General features: G+C 39.6%; 2 protein-coding genes across 2 annotated transcripts in view; one reads left to right on the top strand and one right to left on the bottom strand.

Moving 5' to 3' along the window:
* Positions 1-3,623, bottom strand: part of CA13 (carbonic anhydrase 13) — a 31,595-nt gene extending 27,972 nt beyond the window's left edge. Inside the window, exon 1 of the mRNA XM_032421943.1 lies at positions 3,587-3,623. Coding sequence (XP_032277834.1) covers positions 3,587-3,623 — 37 coding nt within the window. The remainder of the gene's footprint in view (positions 1-3,586) is intronic.
* Positions 3,624-21,184: 17,561 nt separating this feature from the next.
* Positions 21,185-25,652, top strand: RBIS (ribosomal biogenesis factor). Its single transcript, XM_032421779.1, has 4 exons — positions 21,185-21,268; positions 23,414-23,530; positions 25,111-25,227; positions 25,524-25,652. The coding sequence occupies exons 2-4, from the start codon at positions 23,417-23,419 to the stop codon at positions 25,593-25,595; spliced, it is 303 nt and encodes a 100-aa protein (XP_032277670.1). The 5' UTR covers positions 21,185-21,268; positions 23,414-23,416; the 3' UTR covers positions 25,596-25,652.
* The last annotated feature ends 222 nt before the right edge of the window (positions 25,653-25,874 follow it).

Below are 25,874 nucleotides of genomic sequence, written 5' to 3'. Positions count from 1 at the left end.
AAAGCATGTAAGTTTTAAAAAGTACTTTCTAGGGGTGCCTGGGTGGCTCAGTTGGTTAAGCGTCCGACTCTTGGTTTTGGCTCAGGTCATGATCTCATTGGTCATGATCTCATGGCTCATGAGATTGAGCCCCATGTCTGTTGGGCTCCCTGCTCAGCGGGGAGTCTGCTTGAGATTCTCTCCCTCTGCTGCTCCCCCACCCCCACGCACACGTGCTCTCTTTTGATCTCTCTCTCTCTAAAATAAATACATCTTTAGAGGGAAAAAAAGTACTTTCCAAAGGTACCTTTCTACCAAGCTACAAACAACAGCACAATTCATCACTGAAAACAATGAGATTTAGTCTCAGCTCCAAGAACGATCTGTGGTAGCTCCAGCGGACAACAAGTTCACGGGATGAAAGAATTAATGGGACTGAGAAAGCTGTGTAGCAAAAAAAGGGTGCAGTTCTTAAAAATGCTATCCCTATTTCTTTCTTCTATCGCTCACTGGTGTCTTCAGGTGTCACCCAGGCCTCAACTCAGTTACCTCTGATGTGCAACAGGCATACTAAGGAAATACATAAATTTTTCACACAGCATAATCCAAATAAAATGGCTGCACCATATCAGGAAATGTAATACTGTTGATTATCTTCAGGGGAGTCAGGTAACAATTTCTTTCTTTCTTTCTACATTTCAGAAGGTCCTTCTGCGGTTATTTTGCCAGTGCCACACTTGAATTCCAACACAAGAGACAATTGTCATCCTGATCCTCTATTCAAAAAGTCAAAATTGCATCTAGTTCCCAAGTAGGACACGTTTGGTAAATTGACATGAACCAATAAGCGGGCAATTCCCTTGTCTAGACTTTTCATTTCTCTGGGAGACTTGATTCAAGTTCTGCCTCCCAAAACCAAGAGCAAGACTGCAGCTTCAAGGAACCTCTAACCTACAGTGACTACTCAATTCTGTCTACTATGCCTGCAATTTACACAGCTACCACGAGGGCGGTAGAGCACAGGGCTACTGACTGAGCTTCTCCCTCTTTCACTAACTGGATTTCTCGAACATTCAAGTACTTATTAAAATGACACAGCATGACAATTAAACATTTGTTACTGACAGCAACAAATACTTTTAAAGATAAGATTTAGAACGACATTTCAAAAATGCAAATACATTGCAATTACCAACAGCTTCAATCTCTAAATTTAATGCTCCTTATTAGTCTCCAAGTTTGCAAAGGAGAAAGCTTAAGCTCTTTCCTTCACATATGCTTCAGGTACAAAAAGTCAGAGCATGAATATATAACAACCATACACACAACTTAAAAGCTCTTCTCTTGAGAATCTGACATTTTGGACTTCAAAGCAACTTGAACATCAAAAGTCCTTGCCTACAACTTATTACAGAAAAGGCATTACATTTCCTGATTTATTACGAACTCCAGTTTACCTTTCTAGTACTCTTTCTCTGCACAATCCAGTCCTTGCTTTAAGTGAAAAAAAGTTTCCTATCTCACTGTCACCAAGCATGACTTAACCTGATGAGAATTAGAGTTTGAATATGTGATGCATATATCACAAAATGTTGTTGACATTTTTCTTTCTCTTCCTAATTCCTTTACTCTCCTATTTCCAGTCCTTTATAACAAGAATAATTTTTAAAAGTAGAGGCAACCCAAAATAAAATAAAAATAATCCCACTTTGCATAAATTATTCAATATCATTTATTAACCACCATAGTGGGTTCATTTCCCTGCCTCTCAAAGAGGCCCCTTTTTAAAAATTTTTCCAAAACATCCAACTTTAAACCCATTTAAACCTAGTTCTTAAGTAGAGATATCTAGTGAATCTTCCACTGATTCAAGAATTTTTGAGTATCTATAGAGACATGTAGTTTTCAGTAAGTGTCACATTCCCTAAACTGAACCAATGAAACCATCACAGGTTAGTGCAAGAACATATATGTTTTTGGTGAAGGTGGTCCCCCAGTCCAATGCCTCAACTCTTGGTGTTCCATTTTATCATTGCTACTATACCCAGTTTAAGTTTCCTTTTATCTGCTCACTCACTGCTTCTGTCAGTCTCAACAAAAAACAAGCAACCAAACTTGCCCAGTCAGGATTCAACATATTTCCAGTAGGATTTTGGCACAGTTGATCTACTTACAGGCACGGTCCTCAGAAAGCTATCTAAAAGCAGGAAATGGCCCTATAAATTCTTAGCAGAAATATAGAATCTCTCTTTGGTAGTGACTTTTCAGAGATAGATTTTTGAAATTTCTGAAGATGAGCTCCATTGGAGCCACTATTTTCTAACATATAAACATAGTAAAGAGTAATCAGTGCTCATTGACTGAAAATACCCTTCTTCTTCCTAACTATAATGAGGGCACTGTCGCTACCCAGGAACTATTAAATAACAAAAATTAAAATTATTCCAGCAGAGAGGAAAATTAAAAGAAATTTGTTTTGTGTTTTTTCCCCAAACATAAATTGGAAAGTAGCAAAAGTGTGAGATTATAATTATAGTTTCAGTCAGAAAGAAATTCACCTAAATTATACCTTTTATTATTAAAGTTCTAAATTTCACCTGCTGCCATTTTTAAACTGGCAAGTTAATCATAACTTCAAAAAGGCTACAATTAGAAAAGAAGATTTTCTGTTTCTTTGTGAAAATAAACTTTCTATAAAATTTGACTGTAGGGTACTGTTCAATAATATATATGTTAATCCAAGGAAAGTATTATTATTATTGTTATTATTCACAGATCTAATTTTGACAGTGAGTCACTGTCAGGCTTTCTTGGTTTTATCTTGCAGTTATTTCAAATAATGGTTATTTTGATGATTTAGTATATAGAAGAAGTATACATCTTATTATTACTGACACTCCCATCAATAAATACATGTTCACCAACGTGCTAAAATTTGAATAATCCTCTGTCTCTGCAAGGATGAGCGTGGGGAAGGGAGAAAGAGTGAAGAGGTAGCCCGAAGTATAACTTCATTTTTTTTTAGAAAGAACTTAAATCTTCCTAAAGCTAACAGTACCAAACTGCCATGGCAATATTTTATAGTAACAGCTATTAAGAAAATTGCAGTATTTTGGTTGCCAAGAAGGCAACTGAAATCTTCAGGGTTGCAATTCAATTATTAAAATTTCTTAAGTATAGCTTCAAATGTTTTCCATGACTCGTTTCCTCCAAGTGAATAGTGAACTTATCAATTCATTAAAGTATGTCATCAGACTTCTAATCTCCGTGCCTTTAACTGATAAGTAGTTGTTACTAGGGAAAGTCCTCGGCTTTTCAAAGGAAAGTGAGTGGACATGTAACGAAGATTTCGGGGTCTGGGAGTCTTCACAGGGCTAACGCACACCAACTCTCACCCCCACGATCAACACCCTCCAAATAACGCTTTTCCCGTCTACACAAGACTAAGCCTTCCCTCCACTTCCTGCATTCAGCTCTGGGGAAAGCTGCCCAATTTAAAGAGGAACCAAAAAGTTTCTCGCAAGTGCGGGATCAGCAGTGTGTGGGTCTGTCCCCCACAACCGCCCCCTGAGCAAAGCCCTCCCTCGGATCTGCAGAAAGCGCTCACCGTTGTGTTCGCCGTAACCCCAGCTGAGGCGCGACATGGTCCCTCGGGTGGGAGGCAGAGGAAGATGTGGCAGGGCAGCGAGAAAAGCGAGCGAGCGGGGCAGGCGCGCGAGCTGGCGAAGGCGGTGGCCAGCCTACGGAGGGTCCGCCCGCAGCCGCCTGGCAGAAAGGGAGCGCAGCCACCTGGCAGAAAGGGAGCGCTGAAACCCCGGGGCCAGGGCGCTAACGACCTCGTCCGCCAGGGGGCAGCGGCGTGCAGGAAGGCGCCCGCATGTGTGAGGGCGACCCGGGGCGGTGGAGCTGAGCTGGGTCCAGGGGCGCGAGTTTGAACTCCAGAGAACCAGAGCGGGCTTGATAGAGAGGCAGAGGGGGAAGGGCGGAAGGAGGGAAAGAAAGAGAGAAGGGTTTCCAGAGGGGATTTTCTGCCTTCTGAGAAGTAGTCACCCCGGAAAGTGTTGCTTTGAGGGCTATCCCGGGAATAAATGAATCACCTGGACCTGAAGCTGTCAGGCTGGAAGGTGGGGCTGCTGGTGGAGATGAAGTCCTTGATGGTAGTGGTGGTGGTGATCACAAGTACAAAACAATAATGACAATGGCAACGGCCACAAAAATAATGTAGCTGCTATTCATTAAAGGCTTCCCATGGGCCAGTGTCTGAACCAAGACGTTTACCCACATTTTGCCATTAGATCCTCAACATTCCTTTGAGATTGCCCCAGAGGCTTAAGAGAAGCTAAGTAACCTGCCCCAGGTCTCCCAGCTAATAGGGGCTGAGAGTTCCTACTAAAAAGGGACAGATGTCCCTTCCCTTCCCCAGCCTGGCAACCCCGCCCATTCATCCTGTCCCCTTCCTGACTCTCACCTCTACAGGCTGTGGCTTGAGGAGTGAGGGAACCAACCTGATTATTGATTCTTGGTCCAGAAGTTCTGCTGCCCTTTTGTCCCTGCAGAGAGGAAGATGTTCAGTCCATCTTGTCTTGGATGCATGGTAGGCTTGCTGTCCTCGGGCTGAAAGCTGAGCTGAACTGACTGCAGAGCCTTGAATTTCTGTCCTGGAGTAGTGGGTGTTCTGGGCTCAGAGTGAAAAATAAAGAGAACTCTGAGACCTGCCAGGATTATAATTACTGTTCCAGATGCGGAAGGGTGTGAGTTGGGTCAATTTGAAATTTCAAATTGAACTGTGCAGTGTTATTTATGGGCAAACTAATGCAAAGAGCTTCTTAATGGTCATGAGCCTTCCATAAAAGATGTAAGGGTGGCTATTCAACTATCATCTTCCACTTTCTCTTGCCATCCACACAGCAACTGTATAATGTGGTAATTGTAAGTCCCAGGAGGGTACCTCTTTTGGTAACCACCGTATTGTTTAGGGACCACTAAATAAAGATCAATTTGAATGATTCTTCTGACCTAAATACCCCATAGTGCAGCCTGCACCTCCTTCTGCTTTTGTAATTTTTAATGAGGTTAGAATGCAATGGAAAAAATTTTTTATACAGCCATAAGTACAATAAACTTTATGCTCCTCTTACACCTAAGGGAAAGCACAAGCTTTCTCTTCCATATTCTCTGACACAATTGGATTCATTTATGCTGGCATAATAGTGGCCAAACTTATTTTTTAGATTTTATTTATTTATTTGACAGAGAGAGACACAGCGAGAGAGAGAACACAAGCGGGGGAGTGGGAGAGGGAGAAGCAGGCTTCCCGCCAAGTAGGGAGCCCCACACGGGGCTTGATCCCAGGACCCAGGGACCATGACCGGAGCCGAAGGCAGATGCCCAAAGACTGAGCCACCCAGGCGCCCCAGTGGTCAAGCTTTTAATAAAAGTTTTATCTATATTCACTTTCACTACAAAGGACAAAATACATATATGTATATATTTATATGCGAACACATATTGAAGTACTCTTCTCCAAAATATACAAAAAATTCTTGAAACTCAACAATAAGAAAACAACCTGATGAAAAAATGTCCTGAAGACCTTAACAGACATCTTACCAAAGAAAATATACAGATCGTAAATAAGCACATGAAAGATGCTCCACATCACATGTCATCAGGAAAATACAAATTAAGACAATAGGGAGATACCACTACATACCTATGAGAATGGTGAAAATCCAGAACACTGACAACACCAAATGTTGGCAAGGTTGTGGAACAACAAGAACTTTCATTCATTCATGATGGGAATGCAAAATGGTGCAGCCACTTTAGAAGACAGTTTGGCAATTTCTTACAAAACTAAACATACTCCTACCATATGATCCAGCTATCACAGTACTCAGTATTTATCCAAATGAGTTGAAAAGTTACATCCACATAAAAATCTGCACATGGATGCTTATAGCAGCTTTATTTATAATTGCCAAAACTTGAAAGCAACCAAGATGTCCTTTGGTAGGTGAATGGATAAACTATGGTACATTCAGACAACTGAATATTATTTAGTACTAATAAGAAATGAGCTATCAAGCCATGAAAAGACATAGAAGAAACTTAAATGTCATATTGGTAAGTGAAAGAAGCCAATCTGACTATATACTGTGTGATCCCAAGTATATGACGTACTGAAAATGGCAAAACTATGGAGACAGTACAAAGATCAGTGGTTGCCAAGAAGAGGGGGGAGGGGTGCTGAGTAGACATAACACAGAGGATTTTTAGGGCAATAAAAATACTCTGTATAGCAATCTATACCTTCAATGCCATCCCGATCAAAATTCCAATGACATTTTTCAAAGTGCTGGAACAAACAATCCCAAAATTTGTATGGAATCAGAAAAGACCCCGAATCGCCAAGGAGATGTTGAAAAAGAAAAACAAAGCTGGGGGCATCACGTTGCCTGATTTCAAGCTATATTACAAAGCAGTGATCACCAAGACAGCATAGTACTGGCACAAAAACAGACATACAGACCAATGGAACAGAATAGAGAACCCAGATATGGACCCTCAACTCTATGGTCAAATAATCTTTGACAAAGCAGGAAAAAACATGCAATGGAAAAAAGACAGTCTCTTCAATAAATGGTGCTGGGAAAATTGGACAGCCACATGCAGAAGAATGAAACTCGACCATTCTCTAACACCATTCACAAAGATAAACTCAAAGTGGATGAAAGACCTCAATGTGAGACAGGAATCCATCAAAATCCTAGAGGAGAACATAGGCAGTAACCTCTTTGACATCGGCCACAGCAAGTTCTTTCAAGATACATCTCTAAAAGCTAGTGAAACAAAAGCAAAAATGAACTTTTGGGACTTCATCAAGATAAAAAGCTTCTGCACAGCAAAGGAAACAGTCAACAAAACAAAGAGGCAACCCACAGAATGGGAGAAGATATTTGCAAATGACACTACAGATAAAGGGCTGGTATCCAAGATCTATAAAGAACTTCTCAAACTCAACACCCAAAAAACAAATAATCAAGTCAAAAAGTGGGCAGAAGATATGAAAAGACACTTCTCTGAAGAAGACATACAAATGGCTAACAGACACATGAAAAAATGTTCCTCATCATTAGCCATCAGGGAAATCCAAATCAAAACCACACTGAGATACCACCTTACACCAGTTAGAATGGCCAAAATGGACAGGGAAAAAAACAACAAATGTTGGAGAGGTTGTGGAGAAAGGGGAACCCTCTTACACTGTTGGTGGGAATGCAAGTTGGTACAGCCACTTTGGAAAACAGTGTGGAGGTTCCTCAAAAATTTAAAAATAGAGCTACCCTATGACCCAGCAATTGCACTCCTGGGTATTTACCCCAAAGACACAGATGTAGTGAAAAGAAGGGCTGTATGCACCCCAATGTTCATAGCAGCAATGTCCACAATAGCCAAACTGTGGAAAGAGCCGAGATGCCCTTCAACAGATGAATGGATAAAGAAGATGTGGTCCATATATACAATGGAATATTACTCAGTCATCAGGAAAGATGAATACCCAACTTTTCCATCAACATGGATGGGACTAGAGGAGATTATGCTAAGTGAAATAAGTCAAGCAGAGAAAGTCAATTATCATATGGTTTCACTTATTTGTGGAACATAAGGAATAACATGGAGGACATTAAGAGAAGGAAGGGAAAAATGGGCGGGGGGCATTGGAGGGAGAGATGAACCATGAGAGACTATGGACCTGAGAAACAAACAGGGTTTTAGAGGGGAGGGGGTAGGGGGGATTGGTTAGCCCGGTGATGGGTATTAAGGAGGGCACGTACTGCATGGAGTACTGGGTGTTATACGAAAATAATGGATTGTGGATCACTACATCAAAAACTAATGATGTATTGTATGGTGACTAACATAACATAATAAAATTAAAAAAATAAATAAATAAAGGGATAAATACAAAAAAAAAAAAATACTCTGTATGAGGGGTGCCTGAGTGGCTCAGTCGGTTAAGTGTCCAACTCTTGATTTCAGCTCAGGTCATGATTTCACAGTTGTGAGACGAAGCCCTGCATCAGGCTCTGTGCTGGGCATGGAGCCTGCTTAAGATTCTCCCTTATTCTCTCTTTCTCCCTCTCTTCTTCCTCACACCCTCTCCCTCTCTAAAAGAAAAATACTCTTGTTTATTACAATGATGAATACATTTGTCCAAAACCACAGAATATAAAACACCAAGAGTGAACCCTAAGGTAAACTATGAACTTTGGGTGGTAAGTTCATCATTTGTAATAAATATAGCCTCTGGTGGAACAAGTTGATAATGGAGGAGGCTAAGCATGTTGGGGACAAGGGTTGGAGATTATATGGGAACTCTCTGCACCTTCCTCTCAATTTTGTTGTGAACCCAAAATTACTATAATACTCTTTCTTAAAAATTAGCAAAATAAACCCACAAAATACTAATGGAGTCATGTAAAACACACACACACACAGAGGATGTAGCATGTAGGAGGTCCACTGTCAAATTTGGGACAACTTGGCCATCAAAAAGAATAATAATAGTAATAGATTGTAACTTCCACTCCCCAAAATATCCATGAGTCCACAGTGATACTGAAAGAAAGAGAAAGAGAGAAAATGCTTCTTTATGAGAGAATGTAAGCTACTAAATACAGATAAAGTGATAGAATCATAAAACAATCATTTTTGCAAGGCCAGTGTAATATTTGGCTCAGGCAAGGATCAGTAATGGGTGCTAAAACTTCTAGGTGAAATGCTATTGGGAATTAGGATATTCACTTGGCCTGGGATTAAGAGACAAAATACATGCCACAACCAAACATACTGTGTGACCCTCAGTTGGATCCTAGGTTGGGAAAAAAGATGCAACTGGGGACAGTTAAAGAAATGTAAATACAGACCACATGTAGGTGATATTATTGAAATGAATTATTGATGTTAATTTTCATAGGTGTGGTGATGGTATTGGCAATACTTTAGGAGATGAACGCCAAAGCAGTAGGGCCGAAGTACCTTCATGTCTGCAACTCTCAGATGCCTCAGTCAATAATTGGTGAATCTAGCTGAAGGATGTTTGGGTTCTCATGTTACTACTCTTACAATTTTTTTGTAGGTTTTATTTTTTTCCAAAAAAAGTCTGGGGCAACGGAAACCTTCTAATTCCTCCAATTAATGAACCATTAGCTTGCTAAATAATCTTTTATAACTAGGTGTGGGTTTTCTCCTTAACAAAGAGCCTCTGTGTCCAGGTTCATAACCATGAAGTGTAAACAAGTAGAGGAAAATTAACACTGACCAGAGAACCGAGGATTCGTGACCAAACATGTGGTCATAATCTCCACTTCACTCTTGATTCAATTAGATCCTGTTCAAGCTTCCTTTGCAACAAACCATGCTTAAGTCAGCTCTTCTCTTCAATGATCACACACTGTATGTTATGAGCAGCTCTTGTAAATTATAACTCTAGCCATAAAAATGTCATTAAGGATGGTAACATATTAAGAAAATACCAATATGAATTAATATTATTCTATTAGGGCATATATATACAGACTCTTCCTCTGAGATGCACATTTTTTCAAGGATTCTTTTTAGAAACTCTGAACGTGAACCCAAGTGGCTATTATCATCTGACTTTTCCTGAGCAGTAAACTGAGATGAACAAGGTTCCTCAGTTACCTAGAGAGGCAGGCCACACAGTTGGGGACATAGCCCCAGTCTGCAGAGTCCCAAGTCCAACGTGCTCCAGTCTGTGCCCATTTCCTTCATTCAAGTCCTATGATTTGCACAGCTGGGACTTATTAACCACAGGAATGTCTTATCATTTGGTATGGAGAGTGTTGGTTTTATGGAGCTGATACTCTATTGGGATTTCGATTTCTTTAATTTCCCATTCCTAAGGTTATTTTAAGGTTATCCTAAGGTTAGGATTGCATAATACAATCTCCTAAAGGGGCTGCAGGACTTGCCCAAGTGACCCAGGTTTCATGCCAAGATGGGAATACTCAGACCAAAATTGAAAAAGTAGCTTCAATGAATCACCTCTCAAATCACTTTCCAGATTATAACTTTCAGGAACTGGAGCCAAATATTTTGTCCTGTATTGTCAGACACGAACGTACATTGCCAAAACCCTACCTTCTACATTTTTGTTCTTTTGTTTAATCTCATACGGTCTTCTAACAGGAATTTATCACACCCTATTTTATAGTGTTTCAGATCTTATTTGAGCATATTATAAAAGTAGATAAAGCGGGAAAGAGAAAAGGAGAGAGCTAAGATTATTTAAAAGGAAATAAATTTGTATAGACATCAGATCAGTGTTGAAAAGTCTAGATAATTCAGGGCAACATAATTCAACTGTCAAAGAATTTAATTAATCGTTATTAGCTCGGAATAAGCTAATTTGGAAATAAGTCAATTTCACTCTATTGCTGTCAACTCTTTGAAATATAACGACAGAGAGAATAAGGGGTGCTAACAGGCATTCTGTCATCAGAACTTATAAGGCTTACCTCCCCTCTTCTGTCCTCTAGGGAAGGGCAGTCTGTTCTCTCAAGAGCAATAATCCCCATCTCACCATCAAGCAAGGTTTGATAGACCCCCACACACACTCCAAGAAGTTCTCTGCCTGGATACCACCATTTGACCACCAAAGATTTGATGCACTAGCCCTACCTAGGAAAACCTCCCACTCCCACCAAACACATACGATCATATCCTTTATAACTTATGTCACCAACTCCTCTTCCTCTTGATCATTGCCATCATCATACTAATATGTTCTACAATTTCCTCTTGTTAGAGGGAAAATCCCTTCCTGAACATACACCCAGCTCCCATTCTGGTGTTCCTTGGGTTCTTCTATACCCAACTGTATTAGTAAGGTTTCTTCAGAAAAACAGAACCACACACTCTGTGTGTGTGTGTGTGTGTGTAAACGAGATTTAGTATAAGGGATCGGCTCACACAGTTATGGAAACTGACAAGTCCTGAGATTTACAGGATGCGTTGGCAAGATGGAAACTCAAAAGAGCCAATGGTGTAGCACCAGTCTGAAGGTTGGCAGGCTCAAGAACCGGGAAGAGCCAATGTTTCAGTTCAAGTCTGAGGGCAGGAAAAAGCCAATGTCTCTGTTCAAAAGCAGTCAGGCAGGAGGAATTCTGCTTTACTCAGGAGAGGGTTAGCTTTTTAATTCTATTCAGACCTTCGACTGATTAAGATCCACCCACATTAAGGAGAGCAATTTGCTTTACTCAGTCTACTGGTTTAAATGTTAATTTCATTCAAAAACACCCTCACAGAAATACCCAGGATAATGGCTGACCAACTATCTGAGCATCCTGTGGCCCAATCAAGTTGAGACATAACATTAACCATCATACCAACTTTTAAATTTTAGGGGTTTGGGACTTTCTATTAGGATCCCTTATCTCTATATACTCTCATCCTAGGTACTTCCACTTCTATGGACATCATCTACCTAGTTTAGAAATCTATTCCAGCACCATCCAAGAGAAATATAACATAAGTCACAAGTGCAAGCCATATATGTAACTGTAAATTTTCAACCAGTTACATTAAAAATAAGTTTTAAATAAGTGAAGTGTGTTTTAATGGTTTATCTTATTTAACCCCATATATCCAAAATATTACTGTTTTAACATGAATCAATATAAAAAATATTAATGAGTGTGCCAATTATCGATGCATTCTCTCTCAACTTTAAATTCACCACACGTTACCTGCTCTGTGATAATGGAACTCTGAGAATGTCTTCTTTGCAGCAAGCACAATGCTAACCTTTTTTCAATAGAGGGACATTACAGAAGAGGGACTGGTTTCCTGGTTCTGGCAGGCTGCATTTTTGTTTTCTTCTTGCTTCTGCTGGGCTCCTGGCAGAGAGAGGTGTGGGTGGACATGCAGGGGCACAATGGCCCAGCCTCACCCCAAGAGTGTTTAGTCCTTCAGCAAGTTCACAGCCCTAGCCCCAAACCAGTAACCCTCTCCTCAGAACTCCCGAAGAAAACACCACCCATCCCAGCTCTCTTGCCACCCCGCTGGCAGGTAGATGCCTCAACTCCTCTGCACACCTGCCCACCAGCTTCAGGCAGCCTGCTCCATGGATGGTGTTTCCCATGGTGCTTTGGACATAGACACTGCCCTCTAGGTTGTGTATCACCCTGCGGAGACATGGTTCCCAGTGCTGAGTCCCTTTGCACCCCTGCATGCCAGACTTGGCCCACTGAACCCCAGAGGGGTGTCTCTGCTTGCCTGGCAACTATGGGCCAGCTCTGGTCTGGGTCACCCCATGAACTGCTCCGCCATCCAGTGGGCTGCTACTATACCTCTCCAGTAATCTGAATCCCAACCTTGGAAGGGAGGCCAACTTCCAAGTTCGTCCTTCCTTGGAAACTCTCCCTTAGCCTAAGGATATTCTTTATAGTTCTCTTATATCTTATTCCTTGTTATAGTTAATAATTCTTTGTGTCAACTTTCCCTGTTAAAATTATCGTATGATTTTTTGTCTCCTGGTTGGACCTTAGCTGACACAATTATACCGTTTACATTTTTGTGTCTTACTAGGTCTTCTAAGTCTGATGTGTATTTTGCTCTTAATAGAATATCTCAGTTCAGGCTAGCCCATTACCAGTGATTGATAGCCACAGGGGGCAAGTGGCTACCATACTAGGGCAGCATCGCTCTAGATCCACTGAACTGTATCCAACTGCTGCAACTTAAGGTGACTGAAATGGAATTAATGATTTCCTCCCCATCCCAGCTTCCTTCCCACAGTTTTCTCTATCTTATTAAATGGCGCCACCATCCACCCAATTGTGCAAGTCAGAAACAATAATCATACCAATTCCTGCTTTCCTCTTTCTCCCTTCCCCTCTAAATTTTGTCTATTTTAACCCCTAAACAACCAGTTGATATGACAAAGAAAAAAAAAGAAAACTAAACTATAAACGTGAAACAAGGTTCAAAAGAGTAATTTTTAAGATGTCTTCATGCTATTTCTTCCTGATCAAAATCTCAGCTTCTTAAAAAGTATCAAGACTCCATCTCAATAAGGATGTGGTGAATTTGGCATGCTCATACACTGTTGGTAGAATTATAAAATATATGGTCTTTCTGAAAACAATTTGGTAATTTAAATCAAGTATTCTAAGTGTTCATAACCTTAGGTTTTATTCCTAGGCATGCTCCCCAAGAAAATATTAGGAGATCCTCTCAAAGGTTTATGTACAAAGATGTTCATCACAATGTATTTGTAATAGAAAAAAAATCTAGAGACAACAGAATATCAATGATAAGAAGAGAGTTGAAGTAACTTATTGTATATCAAAAGATGTAATTTTAGAAAGACATAAATATATTTTCAATATACTTATTAATAAGTACGTTTATATTTATAGATTATAAATTTTTAGCTGGAAAGAAATTCCAATTTTTAATAATAACATAGCATAACTGCTTATGTTACTTAGGGAAAAAAGCTGCAAAGAAATATATTTTTGAAAATCTGTGTGGTGGAACTTATTCATTGTTCAGAACATTTATTAGATTACCTTTAGATGCTAGGCTGTTTTGGGGCACCTGGGTGGTGCAGTTGGTTAAGAATCTGACTCTTGGTTTAGGTTCAGGTCCTGATCTCAGGGTCATGAGATCAAGCCTCGTCTTGGGCTCTGCACTCCGCATGGAGTCTGCTTAAGATTCTCCCTACCTCTGCCCCTCCCCACCTAAAATAAATAAATACATAAATAAGGGGCGCCTGGGTGGCTCAGTCGGTTAAGCGTCTGCCTTCGGCTCAGGTCATGATCCCAGGGTCCTGGGATTGAGCCCCACATTGGGCTCCCTGCTCAGTGGGGAGCCTGCTTTTCTCTCTCCCTCTGCCTGCCACTCTGCCTACTTGTGCTATCTCTCTGTCAAATAAATAAATAAAATCTTTAAAAACAAATAAATACATAAATCTTTTTTTGAAAAAAGTGCTAGGCAGTTTTAGGCACAAGGAATATAGTTGCTGCACTAGTCAGCCTCCAAGATAGTCTTCAAGGATCCTCACCTCCTGGCATTTAATTCTTTGTGTAGTTTCCTTCCTTACTGAATAGGATGGGCATATATGAATAATAAAACAGAGTGGAAGTGATAGCGTAAGCCTTCTGAGTCTAGGTCATAAAAGACACTGCAGTTTCTCCCTTGCTCTCTTGGGTCACTCAGCCTGGAAGTAGCCAGCTTCCACATCATGAGAATACTCAGACAGCCCTATGGAGAGGTCCTCCTGGAGAGGATTTCAGCATCCTGGCACCTGTCAGCACCAACCTATAGCCACGCGAGTGAGTCGCTTTGCAAGTAGATCCCTCAGCCTCCAGTCAAGCCTTCAGATGACTGTTTCTCCAGCCAACAGCCAACTGAACCTCAGGAAACCTGAGCCAGAACCATCAAGCCAAACCCCTCCCAAATTCCATACCCACTAAAATTATGAGATAATAAATGAGGATTGTTGTTGTGAGTGACTAAATTTTGGAGTGATTTGTTACACATTAGAAAACTAATACAGCAGCAAACAAACAAAACCAGATAGAAGCCTCTGCCTGTACGGAGCTTACATTCTAGCAGGAGGAGACAGATAAAAAACAAAATGAATAAATACATGGTATGCTATGGGGCAATAATGGGATAGCAGAGAAGGAATGTAGGAGGACTTGGAACTTTATAGAAGTAGTCACGGAAGCCCTCACAGAAAAGAAGACATCAAGAGAAGATCTGAAGAATGTGAGAAAGGAGCCTTGCAGATATTTAGGAGAGTGCTCCAGGCAGAAGGGTCAAGAAGGAGGAACACAACCAGCATGGAATACAGAACAGTAAGAAAGCAGTAGGAGCAGAGGGAGGTCACATATGGCTTCAAAGGCCATAGTAAGCACTTTGGCTTTTATTCTGACTGATGTGGGGAACTTTGGGGATTTTGAGCTGAGGAATGACATGATTTGATTAACATTTTAGCAGGATTCCTCTGGCCACGGGGTTTGCATAGAGATTAAAGCAGGGGAACCAGCTAGAAAGCTATTACAATAACCCATATGAGAGGAAGATGATGGAGAGTAAAATCAGAATGTAATCATTGCTGGTTATTTGTTTTCTTCTTTATACTTTTCTGAATTTTCCATTTCTAAAATGACTCTTCCTGACTTTTCTAATCCAAAAGAAAATCAAGTCTTTAAGGAGCCAAATGTTTGTAAGAACTTTTAGTCTTCAGTATTTTTTGTTTGTTAAAATATAGATGCCCATGTAATTCTTAGTAGGATTTCAGCAAACAGTGTTGCTATCAAACAACACAAAGAAAAAAGTCAAAAACTGTCTACTTTAGTCTGTGTGGACTCTGAACATAACAATTTCAACTGAAAAACAAAATTATTTTTGAGCTTTAGACAGCTTGAGTATTTGCATTATCAACTAAACTTGATAATTACAAAGCACAGCATCCTTTCCCTTTTTACTTTTAAATACTGTTGAAGTTTGGAGTGTCAAATTGTAATTAAACAGCACACTGCCTTCTTTGCCTTTGCCAGTTTTCTGAGTTTTAAACATGCATCTGCTAAATATTCCACAATTCCTGTAATTTTTAACCATTACTTGGATTTTAACCAAGCATCATAAAAAATGTGGAAGGACTTCATGTACCCTTTGAATAGTTTTATTGCCTTAGGACTATGTATTTGAGCATTCTTAACCTCAAATATTTCATATACAAGCCCTCCTTTGTGACTATAATTAGTTTAGTTTCAGGGTTTCTAGGCACTGGGCCAGGGGATTACCCCGGATAAAAATTTGTTCAATTAAATTAAAACATATTGGTTGAGCATCTAGCATTCCTGAGGAACAGTGTGACAAGAAGATAAAAAGAAGTGTTCTTCTAGCTATTTTTAGTCATGGTAAAGGTGATAGGGCTTTAAAGTCATTTTTAGTATATTGGCTACAATATCTTGCTTGCTTTTTTACGCTTCAGGGAATTTTATTTCATTTAGCAAATGTTTATGCCATACCTCCCGTGCATTGGAAATGGTGACACAAAGGTGATTGAGTAATAGACTGGCCCTTGAAGAGTACAGGGACTAGTCGAGAGACAAACATGCATACAAGTAATATGTTTGAATTATAGAAAATACATAGTGAAATGCTAAAGCCTGTGACCTACCTCCTGCAGCTTTATAATACTTGCAGAAGTGAATCATTTTTACTTCCCCCAAAAGGGTTAATGGTCTCTTTTCATTTCTTGGTTCTAACCCTCCAGATATTTCCAGGAATTTGACCTAGTTAGAAAGGTAGAGGGTCCTGTCTGTTCTGCTCCACTTTCTTATATAGACCATGTTATAGATATGTTTATTCTTAGCCTAAAATTAAATGCTTCTGTCACTGAGGGGTTAGAGAGAAAAAGAATCCCTATTTCCATAATCAACCATGAACATTTTCATGATCTAATTGGCCCCTCACAAGAAATGCAGATTCATTGGAAGGTAGCTTTACTATTTACTTGGCCCGCAAAGAAACTTTACAGCAAGGCAAAATGCGTATCATTTTTATTGACTGTTTTTCATGCACTGATACTCAGGGGAGCTAGCGCAGGTGCTCTGCTATCCCAGGCCCTCTGTCATTTACTTCCTGAACCCCTGACTCCTTGCCTGCCACCGTGCCTTCTTCCAATCTACTTTCATGCTGCCAACTAAATTAGTTCCCTATAACAAGCCATATGATGTGTGTGTGTGTGTGTGTGTGTGTGTGTGTGTGTGTAGGTGTAGGTGTGGAGGGAAGGGGAGTCCTTCATTGCCTATAGAATAAAAATCCAAACTTTGCTATCTGCTTTTTTTCTCTTCTTTCCCTCTTTCACTTTCTCTCTCTTTCTCCCTTCCTTCCTCCCTCTTCCTTCCTTCCTCCCTCCCTTCCTTCCTTCCTTCCATCCATCATAATTAAGTCTAAAAGACATTAGGTCTTAATAAGGGAGGGGAGATGGCAGCATCTTAGGGAAAGTCAGAGCCTGAGCAGGGTAAGGAAACCATTTCTGCAGGTGGCAGCCGCCAGAGTGGATGATTCAGTGGATGGTGTGAGCCCAGTGGGGCTGAGGGGGGCACCTGCATGAAGTCGGGGTGGGAGAGGTGGCAACAGTGAAGGAAGATTGGTTACTAACAGGAAGATAAATCAAATGAGTGATTAGCACATATATGTAGAATAATATATGTAGGAAGCCAGGTTTCTCACTGATGGAGAAATAAATTACAAAAATGAAAAGGTAGGAAACTAAAATAAATCCTATGGTATTCAATTCGAATTGGACATACTGGCATAAACTCACGGTTTTACATATAGAAATAAATACAGTTGGTGAGGTGTGTGAACATGTATAGATAGGTAGACAGACAGCCAAACAGGATGTACATCCATGCATATATTGCGTAGATCTGCCCACTGAGGCCTAGAAGCATCAATATTCCAGAGCTTGGCTTCTAAATATTATTCTGCACTAAAAGGAACCAGGGCTCCATGGAGAAATGACTAATTCTGGGACTTGGGATGTATAGGTCCAAAATGAACCTGGAGTGCTTTGTTGTGCCAAAAAGTAAGAAGGTGGTCAAAGAAGGATGGGGACAAATCAAAAGGATATATGTGAAGGAGCACTCACTGGCCAAATCTCAGGCAATGTGAATGTCAAAAGAAATTATGATAATAAAAGGCTGTCATCCATTGAATAAAATAGCAACCATGAGCCTGTACTAATATAAATAACTAAGTGAATAAATAAACGGAAAGAGAACAAAGTTTTTACTTACAATGGAATGTTAACTGATGACTTTGGAAGGAATGACAGAGATATAAAAATTACAATTTGGGAATCAATACAGTAATAATTAATTTATCCAAGAAACATCGAGTACCAAAACTGGCATGAAAGTTTGATGAGGAATGGGATATTGGCATAGTTTCAAATTGCTCTTCACAAAATACTCATTGATTAAAAGGGGGAAAGGAGTAAGTCTATAGTGGAGAAACTTGGCAAAAAAATCTTAAGCAACCAAAGTTAACATCCCCATAATGGGACAAATCTAAATCACGAACCACCTGATGGGATGCAATGGGACCACAGCATCACTTTTGTGGGATTTCTGTTCACCTCCTTTCCCAAAAGTATATCCTGAATCAAATTATGAGGAAACAGAAAAACTCCCAATTATGAAACATTCTACAAAATAGTCAGACTTATTTTTAAAAGTGTCAGACTATTGTGATTGAATGAAACTGAGCAGTGGGTAGAATAAAGTTGAATCAATGAAACAAGTTTATCATAAAGTATCATCTATACAAGGCTGGCTTTGTTCCAATAAAGGGCTATGAGATTTGTTATGAATGGTTTGTTATTATTTATGTGTGCTCTCATTTTCCTCTTCTCCCTAACCATCCCTGTTTACTTGTTGAATTGCTTTCAAGACAGTTCTTTGAGGACCAGATCTGCATACAGAACTCTGCATTGCTGAGTTTAATAAAACAGGAAAACTAAGGTTTCTGAAAAATGTTTTCTCCACTTATTTAATTCATCTTTAAGGTCGTTAGAAAACTGGAAATATATTTGCATGTATTTTTAAAGACTAGAAAACTTGAAGTTTTTTTTTCTTTATATAAGATTCATTTGGTTCATAAGTAAATGGCTTTTAGAAAATTAGCATAATCCTTTCTTTTGTCCTAATAATATCTTGTGCTCTCATGCTTTGTATTTTATTAATTCTGCACAATACTCCTGTGAAGTAGGTTGGACAGGAGTAAAGACTCTTTCAGGCACAAATGATTTGAAAAAAAAATAACCCAAGACAATTTAAGCCAATAAAACAATGTTTTTGCTTAGGTAACTGAGAAGTCTAGGGATAGATCTTTCTTCCATCTATGGCTAAATCCAGACTCAAATGACATCATCAGGGTCCTGTGTTCTATTGTTCAGGTCTGTTTTCTTTTATATGTTGCCCTCATTCTCTCCCACTGCAGACATGTCTCCTGCAAGTTGCTGGAGAAGATGCTTAACAATAGCCTTAGTTTCACATCATCCCAATACAAAGACACTAAATGCAGGAGACAGCATTCTTCACTAGCTCTAGTTGAAAAGTCTTTAGAGGATGACTGTAATTATCAGCTCAACCAGGACCACTTAATGGGAGAAGAAGGGTTCCCCGGAAAGGATGCTGAGCAGATAATGATTGTTCTCTGGAGTGGGCATATCCTCTGGTCATCTACATATGGGAAAGGGAAGCACAGAAAAATGAAGTAACTTCTTCATAATCACACTATTGGTTGGTGAGAAAGGTAAACCAGAAATCCATGACTCCTCACTCACCACAGATAATGCCTCTGCTCTTGCCTGTATTCCTTTGGTGTATGTATCTTTATTTCACCATTTCAAATTAAAAAAACCGGGCCCATAAGTTTTCATAAATACTATAATGTCATTCCATTACATCTATTTCTTTGTCTTCCATATATACATCAATAACTTCACATTCAAGGAACCATACTTATACCTGCCTTATTTGCTTCAATATTTGTGGATAACTCAGGCTTGGTAAAAGGATCTGTAGCTTTGGTTTTTATGTAGATTTATGTAGCTTTGGTTTTGTTTTGGTTTTGCCCCCACACATTATGGGCACTTTATACCAGCATTTTAAGGTGTTTTTTAAAAAGTCACTCTTAGAATACAAAATTTGAATAAACATACATTGACAGGTAATTATTCCTCTTTCCTCAATATATTCCCTAATTTTGTGATGAACATAAACATAACAACATGATTTACTATAAAAGTGTCTCATCTTCCTATAAGCAGGCCAGTGGCTGATTTGGAGGAAAGAAAATTTGACCCAGGGCCTACCCACACAGATCCTAGTTTGGTTTTGTCCATTACTAGTTTTGTGGACGCCAGCCAATGGCTTAAAATATGAGCCTTAGTAGTATCCTCCTTGCAAAAGGGGAGTGGTATTGTGGTCTTATTTTGATACTTAGAGTGTAGGCTAAATTCTTGTAAGTAATAAACTGATACATGTTAGTACTTCTACATTTGTTTAAAATCTGGCTTTTCTTATGAACTCATCAAAATAAGAAGAGAAACATGGGAAAACTGTTACTTTAATGGAGAGCTCCTCTTGGTAGAATTGAGTCACTTTTCTAGACAACTCAACTCAAAATGTCTTTTTTTTTTTTAAGATTTTATTTATTTATTTGACAGAGAGAGACACAGGAAGAGAGCGAACACGAGCAGGGGGAGTGGGAGAGGGAGAAGCAGGCTTCCCGCCGAGCAGGGAGCCCGATGCGGGGCTCGATCCCAGAACCCTGGGATCATGACCTGAGCCGAAGGCCAGACGCTTAACGACTGAGCCAGGGGCCCCTCAACTCAAAAATGTCTTAATTGAGAAATACAAACTGACACAACCGGAAGGCAAAAAAAAATGTTTCTTCTAAGGTTCTCTACGTTCCCTGATACTTGTTTTCTTTTTATATTTTCTGTGCCTGTGCTGTGCTGTTAGAAATTCTCTTTTTGAAGCAAGGAAAAGAGAAAAGCATCTTTTCGTTCATTACAAACATTCCCTTCGGAGATTATAGCTCCGGATCTCTCCCAGCCGCAAGGTTCTCTGCACCCCCAGCCGAGCCCCGGACGCAATCCAGAGGCGCACATCGCCACCTGCTGGGAGCCTGGGCAGAGCCAGCCAGGAGTCTGCGGCTGAGGGCCGACTTGGTGACGGACTTCGCGGCTCGGAACCTCAGAAACGCCTCAGTGCTCTCTGTATACACCTACCCGCCCGGGAAGTCCAGACTTGGCTGCATCCCCAACGCCCTTAGCTTGCCGGAGCCGAGTACTGGTCCTCAATCCTGCCTAAGGTAAGGGACGCTCTTGGGGCGGGATTTCCCATGGTGGGTGGGACTTCGCCCTAGAGGCGGGGCTTCGCTATGTTTAGAAGACACAGTAGAGTTAGCTCTGTGGGCGGGGCTACGTTACGAGGGCGGGAACCCGCTCGTGAGCGGAATTACGTTCGGTGGGCGGGGCTTCGTCTGGGCAGGCCAGTGTTCTGTGGGTGAGACTCCGCTGGGTGGGTAGGGCTTCGTCCGGTGGGCGGAACTACGGCCTGTGGGAAGAATTTTGATTGGCTCCTTCCCCCCCACCCCTCCGGAACTTCCTGAAGATCTTCTGCGTGTAGATGGTGTCAGCCGGAGCGTGAGTTGCTGCACGAAGGTATTGAGGGTATGGGGAGAGGTTAATAAATTTTCTGGCAGACTGGCGTGTAGTTTTCGGGGCTTGGGACTGGACTGGTGGGTCTCGTGCCAGTGAGGCCCGGAGGCTGGGCTCCGTCGCGCGCTGCCTCCCTCAGGCAGCCCTAGTGGGCAGCGGGCCTGCTGGCCCAGGCCTGAAACCCCGGTGCCTTTTGGGCCTTAAGCCCTTGTCAGGGTACCAGTTTTTCGTTGTGTCTCTTGTCATCCCAATTTTCACGTTGCTGTCAGAGAATTTCAGTATTGCCCCACCCCCAGGGTATTGCCGTCTCCATGAACCTTTCTCAAGTCCACTACTCTGGTGGACTCCTCCCTCTTGTGTCCCTTTGTATGCTGCCTCTAGCAAGACATATCATGTATCTGTGTTTGTATCACACACATATATGTATATCACTTTTTCTATGTCTATCACTTTTATACCACTCCTGGCACATCGTAAGTTATTAATGAATACTAGATAAGTGATTGGATTTTGCTTACTATTTTAAGGATTTTAGATTATTTAATTGGGGGGATATGATGTGTATTTTCTACTTCCTCTGTAGTAATCATGAGTTTCCTGTGTTCATGTTTGTTTGTTTAAGTAGGAGTACCATTGGTGTTTACAAGCATTGCTGTCCCTAAGTAGTTTACTGAAGCTAGATACTGAAGGAGGATATAAATTTCAGTCGAGAGATACAAGTTGAGCAAAGGAAAGAAAGGAATATGCAGAGTGTCTTCAGAGAGCAGTTAGCACTCTAGGATGGGTGTGTACAGAGAGGTGGCAGGAGATATGTTTGACATATTTATCCTAAATTTGGGGTTCCGGCATTATACCAGGACAAAGCACACTGCCCCTAATGCGTTAGAAGAGTCATTCAAAGTTTTTAATATTGGGAAGGTTCATCACATAGCACTAGGCATAGACTTGAATGCAGATGACTTAAGCCAGGGGTTGGCAATCTTTCTGCAAAGGGCCAGATAATAAATATTATTTGTTAAATAAATACATATTAGGCATTGTGGGCCACAGTTGTAGCAGGAAGGTAGCTGTAGACAATACATAACCAAATGGACATAGCTGTGTTCTACCAAAACTTTACTTAGAGACAGGTGCCTGACCTAATTTGGTCCGTTGGTATAGATTGCCAATCTATGGTCTAACCAAATGGACCTAGGGACTATAGGAGTAATCCAGTCCTAAACTAGTCAGTACTGCATTATGTTCACTTATACATGAGAAGCCATATCACATAATGTTAGCTCTGGATCTAGTCTCCCCGGCTTTGAATCCTATCATTTCTTGATTACTAACTGTGTGACATTGGGCAAATTAACCTCTTTGCATCAGTTTTATCTGTAAAATGGGGATAATAGTACCTCCCACAAAGTTATGCAGAGTACATTAGTTAAAGCACGTAAAATGTTCACATAGTGCTTATACACATACTATAAGCTCAATAAATCTTAACTATTAATATTTTTAAAATTTTCTCATATGCATTGTTAAAGCAGGTTTGAGACATGTTTCTAAGGTAGGATTTATAGGCTTAGTGTGTGTTTAGCTATAGAGCAAAGAAAATATGTAAAGTTTCAAGAGCCGTTCACATAGAGGTGATGTGGAAGTTGTGAAAGTAATTAAAGGTAGGAAGTCAGGATTAAGGACTGATTTTGAAGAAGTGTACATAGGAGAGAAAGTGGGGCAAGTAAAAAGGAATGAAAAAGGATGGAGATAGGAGTCCATCCTAACGTATGATAGGAACCAGAATGGTATATGTAAACTAGCAGGATGGATGGTGATGGTTAGCATTGTCAGATGCTGCAGAGAGCTGAGAAAGCAATTGTGTTGATAGTATTAACGAATTCAACCAGCAGAAATTAACGTGGTACTTCCTATGGGCCAAGTATTAGAGACAAAAGAATTAGATACATACTCTGCACTCAAATAGCAGAAAACCTGGTAGTGACGAAAGACATGGAAATAATTTAATACATGCAGCAACTTTAAAAATAATCAGGAATAAAATGGAATTTCTTAGACTAAATTGGTAGCTTTACTTTAAAAACTTAAATTCATTTATAGTTCATAAATGTGGGCAGCTTAATTGAGCTCCTTTTCTTTTTTCCCTAGACAATGGCCAAGAACAAACTAAGAGGGCAGAAGTCCAGGAATGTATTTCATATAGCCAGCCAAAAAAACTTTAAGTCTAAAAACAAAGCAAAACCAGTTACTACTAATCTTAAGAAGGTGAGTATTAGTTACATATTCTGATTCTATTGTTTACAGGCAAAGCATAGTTGTAAAGCCACTGGAAAACTGAATGCTGTTATTTAAAACAGTTTCTTAGCCTTTCTCACAAAGGCAAGATGATTTCAAACATTTCTTTTTTTAAAAAATGAAAAAATTACCTCCTTTTCTTGATGTAGATGTATGAAAAGAAAAAGGCACTTTAATTGCAAATGCATGAGGCTCCAAAGAACAGTTTTTGTTTGTTTTTTTTTAAAGATTTTATCCAAAGAACAGTTTTTAAGTTTTATCAGAGCATAGAAATTATCAAAAACCATGGTATGGGAAACAGTTCTTATCTCTGAACTCAAATATATTCAAGAACCTCTTAACAGAAGCAAGACAAAATGCTGGTCAGCACCTATTCTTTTTCTCCTCAGTAATTCTTATTTCCTTGAAGATATCTACAACTCAAACAAAAACCTATAAAATAAGATACTTTCTTTCTTAAAATGCAAAATTTGAAAAGAAAGGAGTTTCTCTTTTTTTCTTTTTCTTTTCAAAATATTTGAGAAATGGGAAATTTATTCAAGATTAAGTAGATTCTTTAAGAAAATTCTTCAAGAAATGTTTTTAAGTTTAAGTAGTAGGAGGAGTCAGCTCTCCAGGACTTAGTAATTGTCATAGTAGTCATAGAAATGTCACATTTTATCTTTCAGTTTTCATGAACTACCTAAATCAAGCCTTTTGATCAAGGATTTTTATGACTTAATAAATGCTACAAAGAAAATAAAGCTAGGTGATATGATATGGGTAGGGAGTGACAATTTTACATAGGATTATCTTCAAAGTTGACATTGAAGCCAAAATCCAGATGATAACGAGCAAGTAATCGAAAGTTTTGTTAAGTGTTAGGAGCAGCATATTCTAGGCAGAGAATAGCAAATACAAAGGCCCCAAGCTAGGGAAAAACTTCGTGTATTTGACTGACAGGAGATCATTTTGTTCAAATAGGAGTACTAGGAGCTTTATATATGCTAATGGAAAGATCTAAGAGAGGGAAATCTGGATAGGCAGGCTGGTTGGAGAAATGATCAAACGGTTTTCTCAGAAAATGGCCTAACTTACTAAATGGAGGTTGTAAGATTGCCAGGCACTATATAAATGGTAAATTAAAGTTTGTGGTCATGAACTTAAAGTGAAGCCAGCCAGTCAGTCATGATTTCCTCCAGATTCAGTTTTAGGCTCAGAAAAAGCTGTCAGTTGAGTTTAACTAGGTTGCCAAGCAGGTTTGATTAAGGGAGAGAAGAGAAGGAAAGTTAAGAGAGTGTAAAGAAGTGATTGATTAAATAATGGTCATGGAATCTGTGCCTATACCAAATCTACATATGAGGTATGTCCACATAATTCTTATTTTTAAAAACCCAGAACCTTTGTCTAAAATTTCCCAATAAGACCATAAGAATTTTTGTGTGAATTTTCCCCACAAATGGGTAGGGCTGATGAATTTTTAGGTTTAACAAGGTTAAATTAAAGTTGGATATGTTGTATCATTAATGGTTACAAGATTGTAGATTAATGCCTTTTTTCTTTTTTAAAAGATAAACATTGTGAATGATGAAAAAGTTAACAGAGTGAATAAAGCTTTTGTAGATATACAAAAGGAACTTGCCCATTTCTCAAAAGGCCTTTCCCTTGAACCTTTGCAGAAACAGCTGGTGAGTAGAAATCAGTTCCTTTTGTTATGGCTAATAAATTAAATTCCCAACTTTTTAAAGCCAGGAAGTTGAATGTACTTTAGTATTTGGATCTCTACTATACTTGGCCTTGTGGTATATGCAGCATATTGAGTCATATTCAGACTCTAAAACCTTGAGTCCAAATATGAGAATTTATTGTTTTACTTCTCAAGGTAGGACTAGAAGAAATTAAGTTAGATAATAGATTATATACAAGTCATTTTTGTTCACTACTGTTATCTAAATTTTAAAATACAATATTTTTCTCCCTTCAGATTCCTCAGCAGTGTCATGAAAACGAACCAGTTAATGTTGATGAAGCGACAAGATTAATGGCTCAGTTGTAATACACTGGAGATACAGCAGACACCCCAAAAAGACCAATAAATTAAATGTTTTATACAGTTTTATTTTTAAAAATCTTGTTAATGTACAGGCATTGGCACATTTTTAAAACAAACTACATAAACAGATCTTTCCTATAATCTAGGAAAGTGGAATGTCAGAAGTCAACAAAATGTGATAAACTTAAAGTGCTAAAACAGAAGGCACTTCACAAAATCTGTTCACTGAAACAGTTAATATATCCTACTTTACATCCTTCACTTTATAAGTGGCAGTGAATG

Source organism: Phoca vitulina, unplaced genomic scaffold, assembly GCF_004348235.1.
Source record: "Phoca vitulina isolate PV1807 unplaced genomic scaffold, GSC_HSeal_1.0 scaffold25, whole genome shotgun sequence".
Lineage (NCBI taxonomy): Eukaryota > Metazoa > Chordata > Mammalia > Carnivora > Phocidae > Phoca > Phoca vitulina.
This window is presented reverse-complemented; position numbering and strand designations above follow the sequence as displayed.